Source organism: Gymnoscopelus braueri (genome assembly GCF_963280865.1).
Source record: "Gymnoscopelus braueri genome assembly, chromosome: 4".
Classification (NCBI taxonomy): domain Eukaryota; kingdom Metazoa; phylum Chordata; class Actinopteri; order Myctophiformes; family Myctophidae; genus Gymnoscopelus; species Gymnoscopelus braueri.
The window spans coordinates 28,254,286-28,269,525 of NC_137605.1; the positions used below are offsets into that span (position 1 = coordinate 28,254,286).

At 42.1% G+C, this 15,240-nt stretch overlaps 1 protein-coding gene across 1 annotated transcript in view; it reads left to right on the forward strand.

Moving 5' to 3' along the window:
* Positions 1 to 15,240, forward strand: part of thsd7ab (thrombospondin, type I, domain containing 7Ab) — a 135,174-nt gene that overhangs the window by 98,492 nt on the left and 21,442 nt on the right. The window contains exons 15-18 of the mRNA XM_080427003.1: positions 932 to 1,198; positions 13,254 to 13,432; positions 14,324 to 14,457; positions 14,997 to 15,150. Of these exons, the coding sequence (XP_080283129.1) occupies positions 932 to 1,198; positions 13,254 to 13,432; positions 14,324 to 14,457; positions 14,997 to 15,150 (734 nt within the window). The remainder of the gene's footprint in view (positions 1 to 931; positions 1,199 to 13,253; positions 13,433 to 14,323; positions 14,458 to 14,996; positions 15,151 to 15,240) is intronic.

The window sequence follows — 15,240 nt, forward strand, 5'->3', positions numbered from 1 at the left end:
TAAAAAATCTATTTCACACATGTCAGAAGTGAAGTAGTCCCTGGAGACAGACTGCTGGCTCACACAGCATTTTCAAAACGCTTCTGCCTACAGTATACTCTGTAACATTCAAAGATTGTGGAAGAGTTCTCTGGCTTGTAGAGACTAGAAGTGGAGCAACTCTTGGTGATAGACTACATCAGTGAAATTGCCTCAGAGCACTGTGGGCTTTTCTAAACGAAAATGATCAATTTGAAGTCCTAAAGTATTGATTTGTTGTCGACGTAAACACACCACTATGCTGGGAAACAATTTTGTCAGTGCAGTCCATCATCGGGAGCTGTTCTCCCCTCATGTACGTGGGCAGTTTGATCTATAGCCTCTTGGACTTGTTCTATCTATTTTGGGTGAACATATGAATCACACAAAGAAGGCCTCATTAGAGGAGCCAGGAGTGGACTTCATAATATCAGCACATACAGAGTCAAGAGGACAGACATCTACTAATGCAAATGAAAATGGACTGAGTGAAACAGGGGTTCCCAAACCTTTGCATGCCAAAGACCCCAAATAACCATAGCCTCTGGCTGTAGTCCCCCTATTGTGAATTGGCTTTGAAAATCAAATGAAAATAGCTGATCTATTAGCCCGCAACATGTCACGGTGTGATGTGAGCTTGTAGATTGGGTATTTTTTAAGATTAAAAAAAAATAAAATTCAATGTCTTCACAATATTGACATGCTTGAAATATTTATTGTATAATTTATTGTTATCATTATTATTACGTTAGTTTTTCTTTTTCTTTCATTTTCCACTCCTTTCCAATTGAGCCCCCTGGTGGCCCCCCTGGGGACTGTTTTTGTTTGTTTTAAGCGCTGGGCTAATTTGTACGTCGGTCGTGCGATCAAATGTGTAAATCAGTCTCCACCACTCTCCCTTTCTACTCCTCAGGGAGGAGCAAGAAGAAGGACAAGTGCATGAACACCCAGATGTACCCTTTGAGCGAGACCCAGTACTGTCCCTGTGACAAATACAACGCTCAGCCTGTGGGGAACTGGTCCGACTGCATCTTGCCTGAGGCTGGAAGGGTGGAGGCTGCGCTGGGGATGAAGGCCCAAGGAGAGGGCAAGGAGTGCGGCCAGGGCCACCGCTACCAGGCCATGGTGTGTTATGATCAGGACAACAGGCTGGTGGAGACCCTACGCTGCAACAGTCACGGTGGGCTCCTCTTTGTGTGTGTGTGTGTGTGTGTGTGTGTGTGTGTGTGTGTGTGTGTGTGTGTGTGTGTGTGTGTGTGTGTGTGTGTGTGTGTGTGTGTGTGTGTGTGTGTGTGTGTGTGTGTGTGTGTGTGTGTGTGTGTGTGTGTGTGTGTGTATATGTGTGTCTGTAAATGTAAATGTATACTCCGTTGTACGGTGGTGTTGCTCATCACAAATAGCACATCTACAATCTACTTGAGATCTTAATCTCATCTTGCATTGCTCTGTTTAGTTTGACCTTTGACATTCCTTATCTCACACAAATCCTCACCAAAGCAGTGAAACCAGCCTGTAGGTACGAGTCTGTGGGAAATAGGAGGTTGTTTTTCTGGGCTTTACCTCAGAGAGCCTCTATAGCAGTACTTTGGCATTCTGCAGGTAAGAGAAAGAACGTTAATGCTGTAAAATTCAGGCCGCAGGATCTTTCGCTTGTATCCCAGTTGAACCCACTCTCATATGGTGGCTACTCGTTTTGAATACCGGATTGAACTTTTCCGGGTCTCCTGTCGTAATCCTGTGACATGTCTGCTTATTGTAAGGTCTGATCTGAGATCCAAAATACTTCAAGCTAAGAATCTGGGCTCAGAAAGGCACTTTGAAATTGCTGTGAAAGTAGAATGCAGGAGGAGATGGAGAAATGAATATATCAGTGTTATGCATATCAGAACGTGCCGTTAGTCCCCTTGTGTGACTCACAGATTCAGCTATGTGTCAGTTAATCTCAGTGTGGGTGTGACAGGAGCACTCCCTCAGGATGCCATGTGTGTGTATGTACGGGGACCTGTGCGTGCTTGTGTGCATGTTTATGTGCACGTATATGTTTTTATGTATGCAATTATCTTTAAGTGTTTATCTATAGATACCAAAGGATAAATGACATGTTTTAATAATGTTTAATGTTTTATTCAACTACTTCCTTGTAACTTCCAATGGTTAAAAAGAAACTAGACTTTTCTGTTCACCAGTGGTGGAAAGTAACAAATTACATTTACTTTACTTGAGTATCAAAATGTCCAGGATACTTTTGACTTTTGACATGCATGCAGTGAAAAGTTCTTCGATGGTTTCATATATTTATCCTTAATCACATAAAACATACAAACATTCGCCAGAAATACCAGATATATAAGCTCACAACCCATTCGCAATGTGATGCGTTTGTGAGCTTGTAGATCGGCTAGTGAAGAGATTTGGTGTCATTTGAAAAACGTTCGCCTATGACGTTCCCACAGTATGGCTGGCAGGTTGAAGGTGGTTAAATCTCTCTGTCACCCACATTCCAATTACATTTCTCTTGCATATATCTGTCCATCTCATTCATCATGAGGGTTGCTCTTGATAGTAAAGGAGACACGGTCCTCTCCTCCACTCCGTGGCTGTCATGAGGCCCGGGGTCACGATGGCTATCAGGCAACACTGTGCCACTGTTACAATATCTCTGTCAGGCAAAGACGTCAATCTAAAATGGGGATTTTAATTTTAATCATCATATTCATATTGATACATTCACATATTCATATTGGTGTGAACATTGACAAATATGTGGTATCGCTGACTTCTGTGATTGTGAATGCTTTTTTTTTTGGAGTGGGTGCAAATGATAGGAGATTGAGTCTTTTGAGTGCTTTTCTGAGTGGTTGCTTGTCTACTCAAGTTGTTGAGTCAGTTTGACAAATAACAAATGTCTTTGACTAATAGGACATCTGTGGTACTTAGTTTGGCAAAAGAACATTAGAAACGTTCCAGTCAGATACTCATTTATACACAAAAAAGCTACATTTTGTGGATGGCAAATTTGATTGGCAAAAGTGTGTATGGACCCCTTAGCTTTTCTGGTTTTCTGTATGTTGTGGTTGAGAGGTTGCTTTCATGTATGACTACTACTAGTAGTGACACATAATGCCTTAATGCTTGGCCTTTACTAAGATTTAATGTCATTGAATGGAAATATGTGGGCGGTGGGGGAGAGAATGAGGTCACAGCAGGGGGGGGCATGATGGCTATATAGCTTTAAGGCAAATATCATGGTGAAGACCTGTGAACTTGATAGCAGCAGTCAAGTGAAGGGATGTGGTGGTCCATGGTGACCTATATTCTTAACCACTTGGTTGACAGGGGTCCTCCAGGGGTCTATACTTGGTTGGCCTATTATGACAGGCCCAGAATTGGGGCGCGAGGGTACACGTGGTTAAAGAACGGAGAACCACATTGGAGCCTATACTGTATACTAAAACAAGCCAATGCCATTGCTTCTAGGCATGTTTATATCTAAAAGGACTGTTGTTGCATTTCAGAGGATTGTGTGTGTGTGTGTGTGTGTGTGTGTGTGTGTGTGTGTGTGTGTGTGTGTGTGTGTGTGTGTGTGTGTGTGTGTGTGTGTGTGTGTGTGTGTGTGTGTGTGTGTGTGTGTGTGTGTGTGTGTGTGTGTGTGTGTGTGTGTGTGTGTGTGTGTGTGTGTGTGTGTGTGTGTGAAGGTTGCATGTACAGTGCCTATTAGGCACACAATTTAATTCTATCGAGTCAAGTGAACCTGATGTTGAAAATACTAGGGTGCTGAAAGAATGCAAAAGTAGTGAATCCTTGTAGTTGTCAACTTGGGTAGTGAACAAACACACAAGATGTTCTTTCACTCTGAAAGAGCTGCTGACACACCCTCTGGTGTCTCAGATTCGGAGACGGCCTTTTAGTTGTCAGCTAAAAGCTAGAGATCTCCGCCTATACCTAAGTCTGGCGACATCTAAATTCAGTTGCTAGAACAGTGGCGAGGATGGCCAGTAACAAACCTATATACGCCTCCTCCTTGAAAACAAGTCGTATCGCTGTCCCAATATGACGCATGGTTTTGCGATACAGTTATTTTCTAAATCTCTGAATTCTTTCCACACAGTTTTAGCAACTACATTGAATTTATATCTTACCGGACGTACTGCTAGGCAGCTACGCAAGACTAGTTGCTTTTATCTGCTTTTATCTGCTTTTTTACACCCCTGTCATCTGTTTGGGTATTTTTGTTTATTTCTCCTTTTTTTCATGAATAAAATGTCTCAAACTGTCGTACTGCCTGTCTGGAGAGAACCAGTTAAAAGTGAGTCACAGAGAGGCTGCCCTATAAGTCTCCTTATCTAGGTTTGTACAGGTGACCCACCCCCAGCCTGTCAATCTTTTGCATCACCTAGAGGCCAAAAACACCCCTGCCCCTGCATAGCCAAACACTTACTGATTTAAATAAACATGTCAAAGTAATCATGGGAGGACCTTCAATTCCTCACCCAGGAAAGTATTTATTCAGTAGTGATAAAGCAGAGCACAGTTTACAAACTATTTCCTTGCATTAACTACTTTTATACTACTTTGTAAACCATTTCCTTGCATTAAACCCTTTCTACTTCATTGACTGAGGTCCCCCAGGGGTCTTATACTTGGTCCCCTCCTTTTTCCCCTCTACACCAAATCTCTTCACGGAAAATAGCTGATCTACAAGCTCACAACGCGACAGTTTGTAGATCTGCTATTGTTGCCGAATGTTCACCTACACTGCCTATTCTGGGCATGTCATAATAGGGGAACATAATATACCTGTAGGTCCTACAGGTATATTATGTTCACCCATTATGACATGACCAGAATAGGCACTCTATGATTCATGTGGTAAAAGATTTTTACGTTCCTCCGAAGGGTGGAATAGTTTCTCAGTTCATGTAATTCTATCTTAACTCGTCTATGGCTTAGGGCAAAGATACCAGCTGAACCCCCTGGCTCAGCTGTTCCTCTCATGAGAGGTGAAGTAAAAATCTCTTTTCGTTTCACATCTATCTTATTGGTTACAGCAGAAGCTATTGCCGATACGATTATATGGAAGCATGCGCCACCCTTTTCTAAGTCAACTATAGGAAATAGCAGCATTTGGTGACGCTGCGGTACAGTATTTTGTTCTGATTAAAGCAGGAATAGAGCAGCGCTGGCAAGATATGCTTAGAGTTACAGTACACTACACATGTTGACTTGTTCTATTTGAAGTATTTACAGAGGGGCTTATAATTGGTGATGGCTCACACATCCAAGTCCATCAGGGAGTTAGGCCTTCCAACAGTAGTATATTAGTATATTGTGACACCTGCTATTAAAGCTCTAGCCAAAGTGATATGCCAGACTATGTAGAGACATCCCTGGACACTGGATTAACAGAAGCCAGTCTACACAGTAAAATCCTCATTGTTATTTGAACTCTGAGAGTGTACATTTACACCCTCAGAGTTAAAGGTGCTGTAAGTGATATTTCTTTGGTTAAAATAAAACGTTTTCTTTTTGTTTAAAAGTTAAAGCTCTGTATTCTCATAGTAGCCTAATCATTGCTATGGAGTGTTTATTCAGTTACAGGGGTCTTGGAGTGCAGATCGCGTTGGCTACCCAGAGCCTGCACAATTTGGAAGTCCATAATAGCCAGTCGGAATCGTATTCGTATATGAAACATCTGACTGATATACATCTTGATCACATGACCCCTATTTGTGTGACTTTGTAGGAGTAGTAGCAAGAAGTGTGTTTTGAAGAAAATGCTAAATGGCTGAAAATCTAGTCTGGCAGAAACGGGCGTTGCATCATGGGGCGTTGCGTCATGACCCAAGGAATCCAAGGGGGGAATATTTGATTGTCCGACCTACGGTTCAAGAGTTATGGGCCAAAATGTGAAGCGGCCTGTTATAGCGCCTCCAAGAGGCTGATTTAAAATAATTGGGGTAGAGGTTCTTCTTTAGCCGACGCACACTGGGAGTGTGTGTCAACATTTTCAAAATTAGCTTGACAAACTGACGGGCAGGGGGGGAAACACTCCAGCCTTTGGCCATCCGTCCTGGTGGAGATAATAAAAGTAAAGATAGGAACTATACACAATAATAGAGGATAATATGGGCAATGTGGGTGAATAAATAAATAAATATTGCACTTGATGTATTATGTACACAGAAGAAGAACATTTCCACAATGCACTTGTTTACAGTACATTATGTACACAGGAGGCAACAACATTGTGTGTGTGTGTGTGTGTGTGTGTGTGTGTGTGTGTGTGTGTGTGTGTGTGTGTGTGTGTGTGTGTGTGTGTGTGTGTGTGTGTGTGTGTGTGTGTGTGTGTGTGTGTGTGTGTGTGTGTGTGTGTGTGTGTGTGTGTGAGAGTGTGTGTGTGTGTGTGTGAGAGAGAATATGTGAGGAGGAGGGTAGGGGGTATTGGAAGTCCCAGTTCCAGCCGAGTTCTGTCAGTGAGAGGGAAGGGATTCCTTTTTGAGCCTCACTGCCTCAAACACCATTCAAGTTGTGCTGAGGTAGTGGTTTTGATAGACTGGTTCATCTTGCCGGATGGTAGCTTTTGGGAGAGGTGGCGACCAGGGGTGAGGGGAGTCAAAGATAATCTTTCCTGCTCGTTTCTCGTACCTGGAGAGATGGCAGGTTGCAACCGATGACCCTCTCGGCTGACCGAATGATCCTCTGCAATCTGCACCTGTCCTTATCGGTAAGGCAGTGAACCAGATGGTGATGGATGAGATGAGGATGTAGTCCATGGTGGCTGTGGAGAACTGAACTGGACCATAATTTTCTGTGGCAGGTTTATTATTTATTCAGCTGCTGCAGGAAGAACATCCTCTGCTGGTTCCTCTTGGTGATGGAGATGATGTTCTCCTCCCACTACTGAGAGTGGGAGGTTATAGAGATTATTGTTCCCAGGAATTTGAATCACTCCATAGTCTTAAACGGGGAGTCGCAGAGAAGGAGAAGGGCAGTGGGGGCTGGGTTCCTCCTGAAATCCACTTCCAGACTTTAGAGAGCATTCAAGAAATCAAGAATCAAGAGGTTTGATTGATTGATTGATTGAATACTTTATTAACAGTTTGCAAAGACAAGCACAGGGAAGTACAATTCAATACAAGGCCTGTTAAGAGGATTTTAAACCCAAGAAAGCACTATGACTTGTTTCCATTGGGGTCCTTTGAACTCAATTCATCGAAGAGGTTTTTATTTTCCCCTCAACTCTGCAGGTACAAGCAGCGAAATGTTGGTGTTTCACAAGATTGTGGCTAACAACAGCAATACAATAAGTCAAGATAATAATAGAGAAAACAGTGCATCATAATGTAGTTATGGCTGCACCAGGAGCCATTATGGTCTGCCTCCCAGTTGTAGGCAGACTCATCCCCTTTGGAAATTAGACCACTGAGGGTTGTGTCATCCACAAACTTCAGAAGCTGGACTGGTTGATGGCTATAATTGCTGCTGTTGGTGTACAGAGAGAAGAGCCATTTATAGGCTATCATTTTATGTTTTTATCGGGTAAAATGCAAGTTTACCTGAAATTCATCAACACTTGAAGTGCAAGTGAACCACAAGCACACCACGGGTCATAGAATTGTGATTCTAAATGAGTGCATTCTGGCCTTCTGTATAGTGACAGGTTGAAGCTGATTAATCTAATTACAGAGGTCTACTGAGCTCAGCAGGCGCATGTAGATTGGGGTGTGAGTGTGCGTGTGCGTGTGCTTGTGCGTGTGTGCATGCATGTGTGAGCTGTCACCGTTCTTTTTACAGTGTACTGAATATTTGTATTCATATTGAGACTCAGTGAACATGTATTCATATAGTATACTATACTGTATGTGTGTAGTTGATGTTTGATGAGGTTTGTCATTGCTACTCCAGTGAATCAAGAATCAAGAGGGTTGAAATGTTGGTGTGGCATGTTCCACAAGAGGAGAGGGAAAGGAGGAGGGGTGTTAGTTGCATCCTGATCGGCTGCCTCAGTGCACTCACCCTGAAGCATTTCTCCCTCGTTTGTCCTTTCCTTTACCAATATCAAAGAGCTTGGTCCCATGTGCTGGTTCATCCTCAGACTCCCCTGGCCAAACTTGCCCTCGCCATGGCTCCTTTGGCTTCTGCAGGCGCTGTAATATTCGTCTGACAGCTGCCCTAAAGATTCTTAAAATTCTGGGCTCCACGGAACACCACTGCTACTGTATAGCAAGCAGTTTTTTTCTGTTTCCTGCAGAGAATGTCAAGCTCTACATGTCCCTCTTCAGTAGAGATGTTGAGCTGCAGGTGGGGAAACCAGTAAAGTATGCTATATGAAACAATTTGTGACTGTCAACCACCAGTGCATGCAGTCCAGTGTCTCCAATCATTTATTTTGCTTGTCTTGATACAGTGTGCCATTTAACAATTCAAAGGGCCATTAAAAGGAAAGATTAGACATCACAAGTGATTTATAATTTAGTTATGCTAAATGTGTGGTAGGAGGATGACAGAGAGGGATGACATGCAATAGGCAGATTTGAGCTAACATCACAGGGACATGGTATGCACTTACATTAAGACTGCTGTGCTTCACATTTTACAGTGTGGCCGAAGGCCAAGCCCTATGTATAATAGGGTTTGTATGCATTTCCATCCTGTTGGTATGTTTTGATGCAAACCCTATGTCTAGTTTTAAGATCTCTCTCTGTACATGTATACTATGGTAAGAAGAATCACATGTTTTAGGATACACAGTTAATTAACATGGGATGTTCATGTGACTTAGTCCCTACGCTGTATGTTCTGTACTTTTAGTGATACCACATGTTGCGAAAGGTAGATGGATACAGAGCTTTTTGTTCAGAAGTTAACTAGGTTTGCATGTGTGAAACACAAACCTCGATGTCCAGTTGCAGTTGTTGTTGAAATACTTAACACTTAACTTAAAATAAAATAAATAAAGGAGGCATTTTTACTCCAGTAAAAAATTTTCTCAGAACCTGACTGTATCATAATCATTTCACATCCCCTCAAAATAGACCAATAATAGCTTCTGCTATATGCATGATATGAGAACCACCTCCAGTCATAAACAACATGAACTGTCTGCACATCCAGGAAATGCCTGGTGATTTGATAAAAGTGAAATACACACTCATGAAGACTGTGAAAGCATTTAAAACCTTGCTTATGTCAGGGCACCTCAAACTAAAAAGTAGGACCCTTGTGCAGAACACAAACTTTAGGGAAACAAGGCTTAACTCAAACAGTCTTTACTTGTAATGAACTCAGGTACACCTTCACAGAGGAATCAAACATAGACTGAACAAACATCTTGAAAGGTCTCATTAAACATACCACGTAACTCAGACAACAAAACGCTATAAACGAACAACCTAATCAATAACACAACGAAAGTCTCTTCAGCTGAGTAACCCAGGTGGAAACAGACAGTCTCACAAACAAGCCGTACAGGGAGGTGAGGGGGCGAGCAGGAGCAGGCAAGAACAGGGAAAGGCAGGGGACAGGCCCAGGACGTGACAGTTTGTGGGTTGTTTTGTTTAGTTTTTCAGTGAAACACTTAGTTACACCAAAATTGTTCTTGTGAAGCACTTTTATAGTTAAAGGTAGGGTAAGTGATATTTTTTTGATTTATTTATTTTTGTTAAAAAGGTTAAAGTACTATATTCTGATAGTAATCATTATTACAGAGCGTTTGTTCGATCACAGGGGTCTCTCCAGCTCTTAAGTAAAGAGAATATAGTACATTTTCAGGTAGGCGACAACATTTTAGCCAATCAGGAGAGAGCACTGAAAATGCTTTTTCTGTTTAATAAAGAGCTGGAGAAAAATGGGAGACTCCTTTTACTGAACAAACACTCTATAGCAATGGTACTATCAGAATATAGACCAATTTTGCAATTATTTGAATAATTGAAAATCACTTACCCTACCTTTAAGTAGTTATACTTGTAGTTTTCCTTACTCCATTTGGTCAAGGGGGACATACAGTAGACCATCACCACACTAGTGGACATCAACCACTTTGTCACTGTGGGGACAATGCCATTCAGAATTTTCTTGTAGACCTTCTTGAGAGTATTCTACACACTTTCCTCGACAACCTCAAAAAGTTAATTTCATTATTGTCTCCGCCAGGCCGAAAGGCATTGCAGAGATTATGTTTTGCACCCTTTCCGTTTGTCCGTCCGTGTGTGTGTCCTTCTGTCTGTGAACAGCTAATCTCCAGCACCGTTGGCTTGATGGCAGCAAAAGTGTGCACACACACTCCCTGGATGCCAGAGCATAACCTCTGCCCCAAATTTTTCACATGGGCTTGTAATAGCGTGACCAGGGGGACGTTTTTTGCAAAACACATTTTTTCACAGTATTCCTACAGATTTTGTCCAAACATCACGCAAATCGGTACACAGTATCTCTATTGTCATTAAACGAATCGGGGATTTTGCATATTCCTGATCGGCTAAGATTGGCTTCCAAAGTTTGCAGGATTGGTCCGTTTTGAACAAAATGCCTCAAATCATGATTTCCGTGAAATTTTGCACGCACTTTCCCAGTAGGCCGAGGAAGAAATCGCACTTGAAAATGTTCTAATCAGCCTCATGGTGGCGCTATAACAGGCTGATTCATGTTTTTACCTATAACTGCACCGATCTGTGTAAAACTTTGTATGCGCACTCCCTAGAAGCCAAGGAATAACCTTTGCCCTGCATTTTCACATCTGCCTTTTACAGCGCCACCAGGAGGCCAACTTATGTAAAACAATGTTTTTGATATTACTCCTTCAGATTTTATCCAAATTTCACGCAAATCGGTAAACATGATCTGTATAGTCATTTGATCAAGAAGACGGATCTGTTTGATTTTTCATATTCCATCCTAATTGGCTAAGATTCACATCTAAAGTTTGCAGGAGTGGCTCGTTTTGAACAAAATGCCGCAAATCATGAACGCAGCGTCCGATTGCGGTGAAACTTTGCCAGCACATTCACACTTCATTGAGGAAAAAATGCCACCCTTTTAACATTGCCCTATTACAGCGCCACCAGGAGGCCAATTTTTTTGAAATATGGGTGTTTTAATGCATCCAGATACTAACATTTTATGTGAAGATGTGATGTTTGATAAATAAAATTGTAAATAAAATAAAGAAAGTATTTATGGATTATTTCTGGAAACAGCTGATGCCAGCTGTCAGCATTTATATACGGTAGTGAAGTTGCGTTTTTTATTTTGAAGGCATTTGTATTTTGTACATTTGTATACACTTTTTGGCTTTATTCCTGCTCTCTTGCTTTGCTTATAAAATACTTTTACTTCATAGACTCAGTGGTGCTGAGATAATTGTTTAAAAGAACTGCCATTCAATTTACCACCATACATTTCTTATGGAATGAAAAAAGTGTAAATCACATCAAAAGATAAAAAATCACACCCTGTGTGAAGTGGGCGGTGTCTTGCTAGCTAATCACAATACTGAATGGAGTCAACCAATCATGTACAAAAAATAAATACATTTATTGAAATGGAATGGAAGAAACCATAACTTAAAAAAAACAAATTTATGTTTTTTTTAAAGTTATGGTTTCTTATATAGGGCTATGCACATGTGTCATGTGACACTGGCCAATCACAGTCCTGAATAGACTGTGATTGGCCAATCACGGTGCAGGGTTAGGTGGGGTACATTTTTGGCCAATCACAGCGCAGGATTTGTTGTACAAATATCCAAACCTCACTTATAGGGGCGGTTTCACCGCCCTAAAATAAATAAAATAAAACAAGTGGTTAGACACGCAGAGAGACAGTCCACTTTCTCAGCTCATTCACCCCATCGATTTTTTTAATCAAAGGCTGAATTGATTGAAGTGCATTCTTGTTACATAACAGTAACAACTGCTTAGCCTCCCTCCACTAAACCTGCAGATCAAAGGACACTGTGGCAGCAGTGGCTCAGGAGGTAGAGTGGCCGCTTCGAAATCGGAAGGTTCCCAGTTTGATCCCCGGCTCTCCCTGGGTTAGTGTTGAAGTGTCCTTGAGCAAGACACTTAACCCCTAACTGCTCCCTTGCATGGTTTCCTCTGTTAAATGTAAATGTACCATTTTACATTGAAAACTATATTGTGAACTGACAGTTTTTGGGAGATTAATCTCCTATTCACCACATTCGAATGAACCTTAGCTGTAACATAGGAAACTATAAAGAAGCGCTCAGTAGAACACATACTGTATCTCCTCCTGGCAGGGTAGAACTCGGGTAAGTGTATGCCATCCTGCTGTCTATGACCTATCTATGACATATATATATCTCCATATTTGGGCAAGGTTTCAGCCCAAGGTTTCAGCCCAATCAAACCCCCTTTGACCTTTTTATAAAAATGTAACATTGTAAAAACATATACACATATGTGATAAATGTGTGGCACTACTGTACGTCTTTGGCCTACTGACAGCCGGCACAAAGAATGTGTCACTGATTGGTCAAGTGGTTTGTGAGATTACCCCAGACAGACAGACAGACAGACAGACAGACAGAGACAAACAAACAGGGACAAAAACATAATCTCCCCCATTGCCCTCGGCCAGGTGGAGATAATTCAAGGGATGAAATAGGAAAAACGTTTGAAAATAATTGATTGAAATGCTAAAGCTTGCTGCCAGCACAAACTACTGAAGTGTATTTTTCCACTTTTATAATACTTGAATGGTTTCAGTTTTTTCTTTCAATGCTGTACTTGCAAAACAATGCAGCCATGGTCTTTCATGCTCTCTTCTAAAGCAGTCATTCTCAACCGTGGAGGACAGAGGAATTTTGGAGGCATGCAAGATTAGAATGCGGGGTCTGAATTTCTGTGGTACTGTAAATGGCACAGTACTGTAAATGCCATAATTTATCTAATGCCATAATTGTTCTTTTATCCTGTGTGTGCATTGACCAATGACCATATTCACACAGCTACCTACCACACAGCTTTGCTCTTATGTAATACTCGCAGTGGGAAGTATGGCCATTTGGGTCACACTTTTGCCTGTTCGTGTAGTTATTAGGCAGTGCTCTGGAATTGCTCTGAAGACATGTTTGACTCTAGTAGTCTTTAATGGTTCTACTTCTTCCACACAGGCTACATTGAGGAGGTATGCATCCTCCCCTTTCCATCAAACTGTAAGCTCAGACATGTTTGACCTAAGTCTTTAATGGTTTTCCTTCCTCCACACAGGCTACCTTGAAGAGGCATGCATCCTGGCTTGTCCCTCAGACTGTAAGCTCAGCGAGTGGTCCAACTGGTCACGCTGCAGCAAGTCCTGTGGCAGTGGGGTCAAGGTTCGCTCCAAGTGGCTTAGAGAGAAACCCTACAACGGTGGTAGACCATGTCCAAAACTGGACCATATCAACCAGGTAATGTCCAGTTCCAGAATGATGGTTAAAACAGATTGCTATATGGTGCTGGATGAATGGAAGCTTGAAACCTCAGCTATTTTTTCAGTTTGCCATTGTCTCCTAGTGAGTGTTTATGAACTGCGCTGCAATGTGTTTTGGATTATGACAACTCGAAGACAAGCAATACTTATAAGACACTGCAGAGGGGAGAGAAATAAGAGGGAGCAAATGAAATCTCAATGAATAATAAGCTTGAGTCCGCAAGGCTTTCCATTACCTTCCTCTCATTATTGCGGCAACCGTTTTTGCTGAGCAGAGGCAGTGAGAAAGAGATGGTTCCTATAAATGGAACTCATCTACCATATTAATGCCTTGGCTTCATGCTGGCTGATTCGTTGAGGTTGCGTTGATTTGCAAGAAAATTAAATGCTTCTTGGCCTATGTGAATATCAACAGATGCAGATTAAGGTTGTGTTGTGTTGATGTTTGGTGCACAGTTTCTACGTTCATGCAGGTATTTGTGCTGGGGGATTTTCTGATTATGTCCTTTAAACTGCCGCATTAATCAAATGTACTGCACTCTACTGTATGCACCGGGCATACATTCATTAATCCAACTGTGTCTGTTTTTAATCTCCTCCCCAACGCCCACTGGATATGACTTATTGCTACAGGCTCAGGTAAGAGCCTCTTACTTCTTTCATTTATAATGTAGTCTCACATGTTGAATGTCATCCATGTCAGTGGGTCCCTGACATACAGTACAGTAGATTGATGGACACATTGCCACCATCTACCCAAAGTGGAAAAAAAGGGCAGTGGCATTACCAACAGAATTGAAGCACTAGAACACCTTCCTCATGTAGATACATGTGTATTGTATTGTTCCAATCCTTTGCATAATCACAGGTGTATGAAGTCGTACCGTGTCAGAGTGACTGCAATCAGTACATCTGGGTGGCAGAGCCATGGAGCGTTTGGAAGGTTAGCAATGTGGACCTGAAAGAGAACTGCGGTGAGGGGGTCCAGACCAGAAAAGTCAGGTAGGAATTGATTGAAAATGATAGAACCTTCTTAGCATTTCTTTCCCCTCCATATGCATTAAATTTCCAGTACGTGCAGATACATACTTGCATTCATGGAGAATAACAGCACACATACTGTATACTCTAGCATGTACATTGTACAGTACTCCAAATTGGGGGTCCTTGAAATGAAAAATGGTGAGAATCACTGAAATAGGCTATACATCATTGTGAATCAAGGCCACATATTAAATACATTAAGTTTCACATTTTGTTGGTCACGAATCCTCACCACCTCCCTGAAGCCCAGTTAGAGATGAAAAGGTGACCCTTGTACTGTCCCTTGACAGAATGACAGTGTTGTTCATCATTCCATTGCATATAGGTCAAATAAGATCAACCTCAGCATATCTCTGGGCCGTTCTCTCAGGTTCATGCTAAAACACCATCGTATCTTTGGGCCAATCCCACAGGTGCATGCTAAACACCATCGTATCCCCGGACCAATCCCACAGGTGCATACTAAACCCCCTCGTATCTTTGGGCCTATCCCACAGGTGCATGCTAAACACCATCGACGGGCCATCAGACCCAGTGGAGGACTACCTGTGTGACCCAGAGGAGATGCCTCTAGGGGCCAGGGAGAGCCGACTGCCCTGCCCCGAGGACTGTGTCCTCAACGACTGGGGCCCCTGGAGCCGCTGCAGCCGGGTAAGAGCTGACACACTGGATGAAAGCACACACAGAACAGCCAGAAGACAGTCGCGCAAAAGAAGTTAATCTCTTAACAAATGGAGCTGT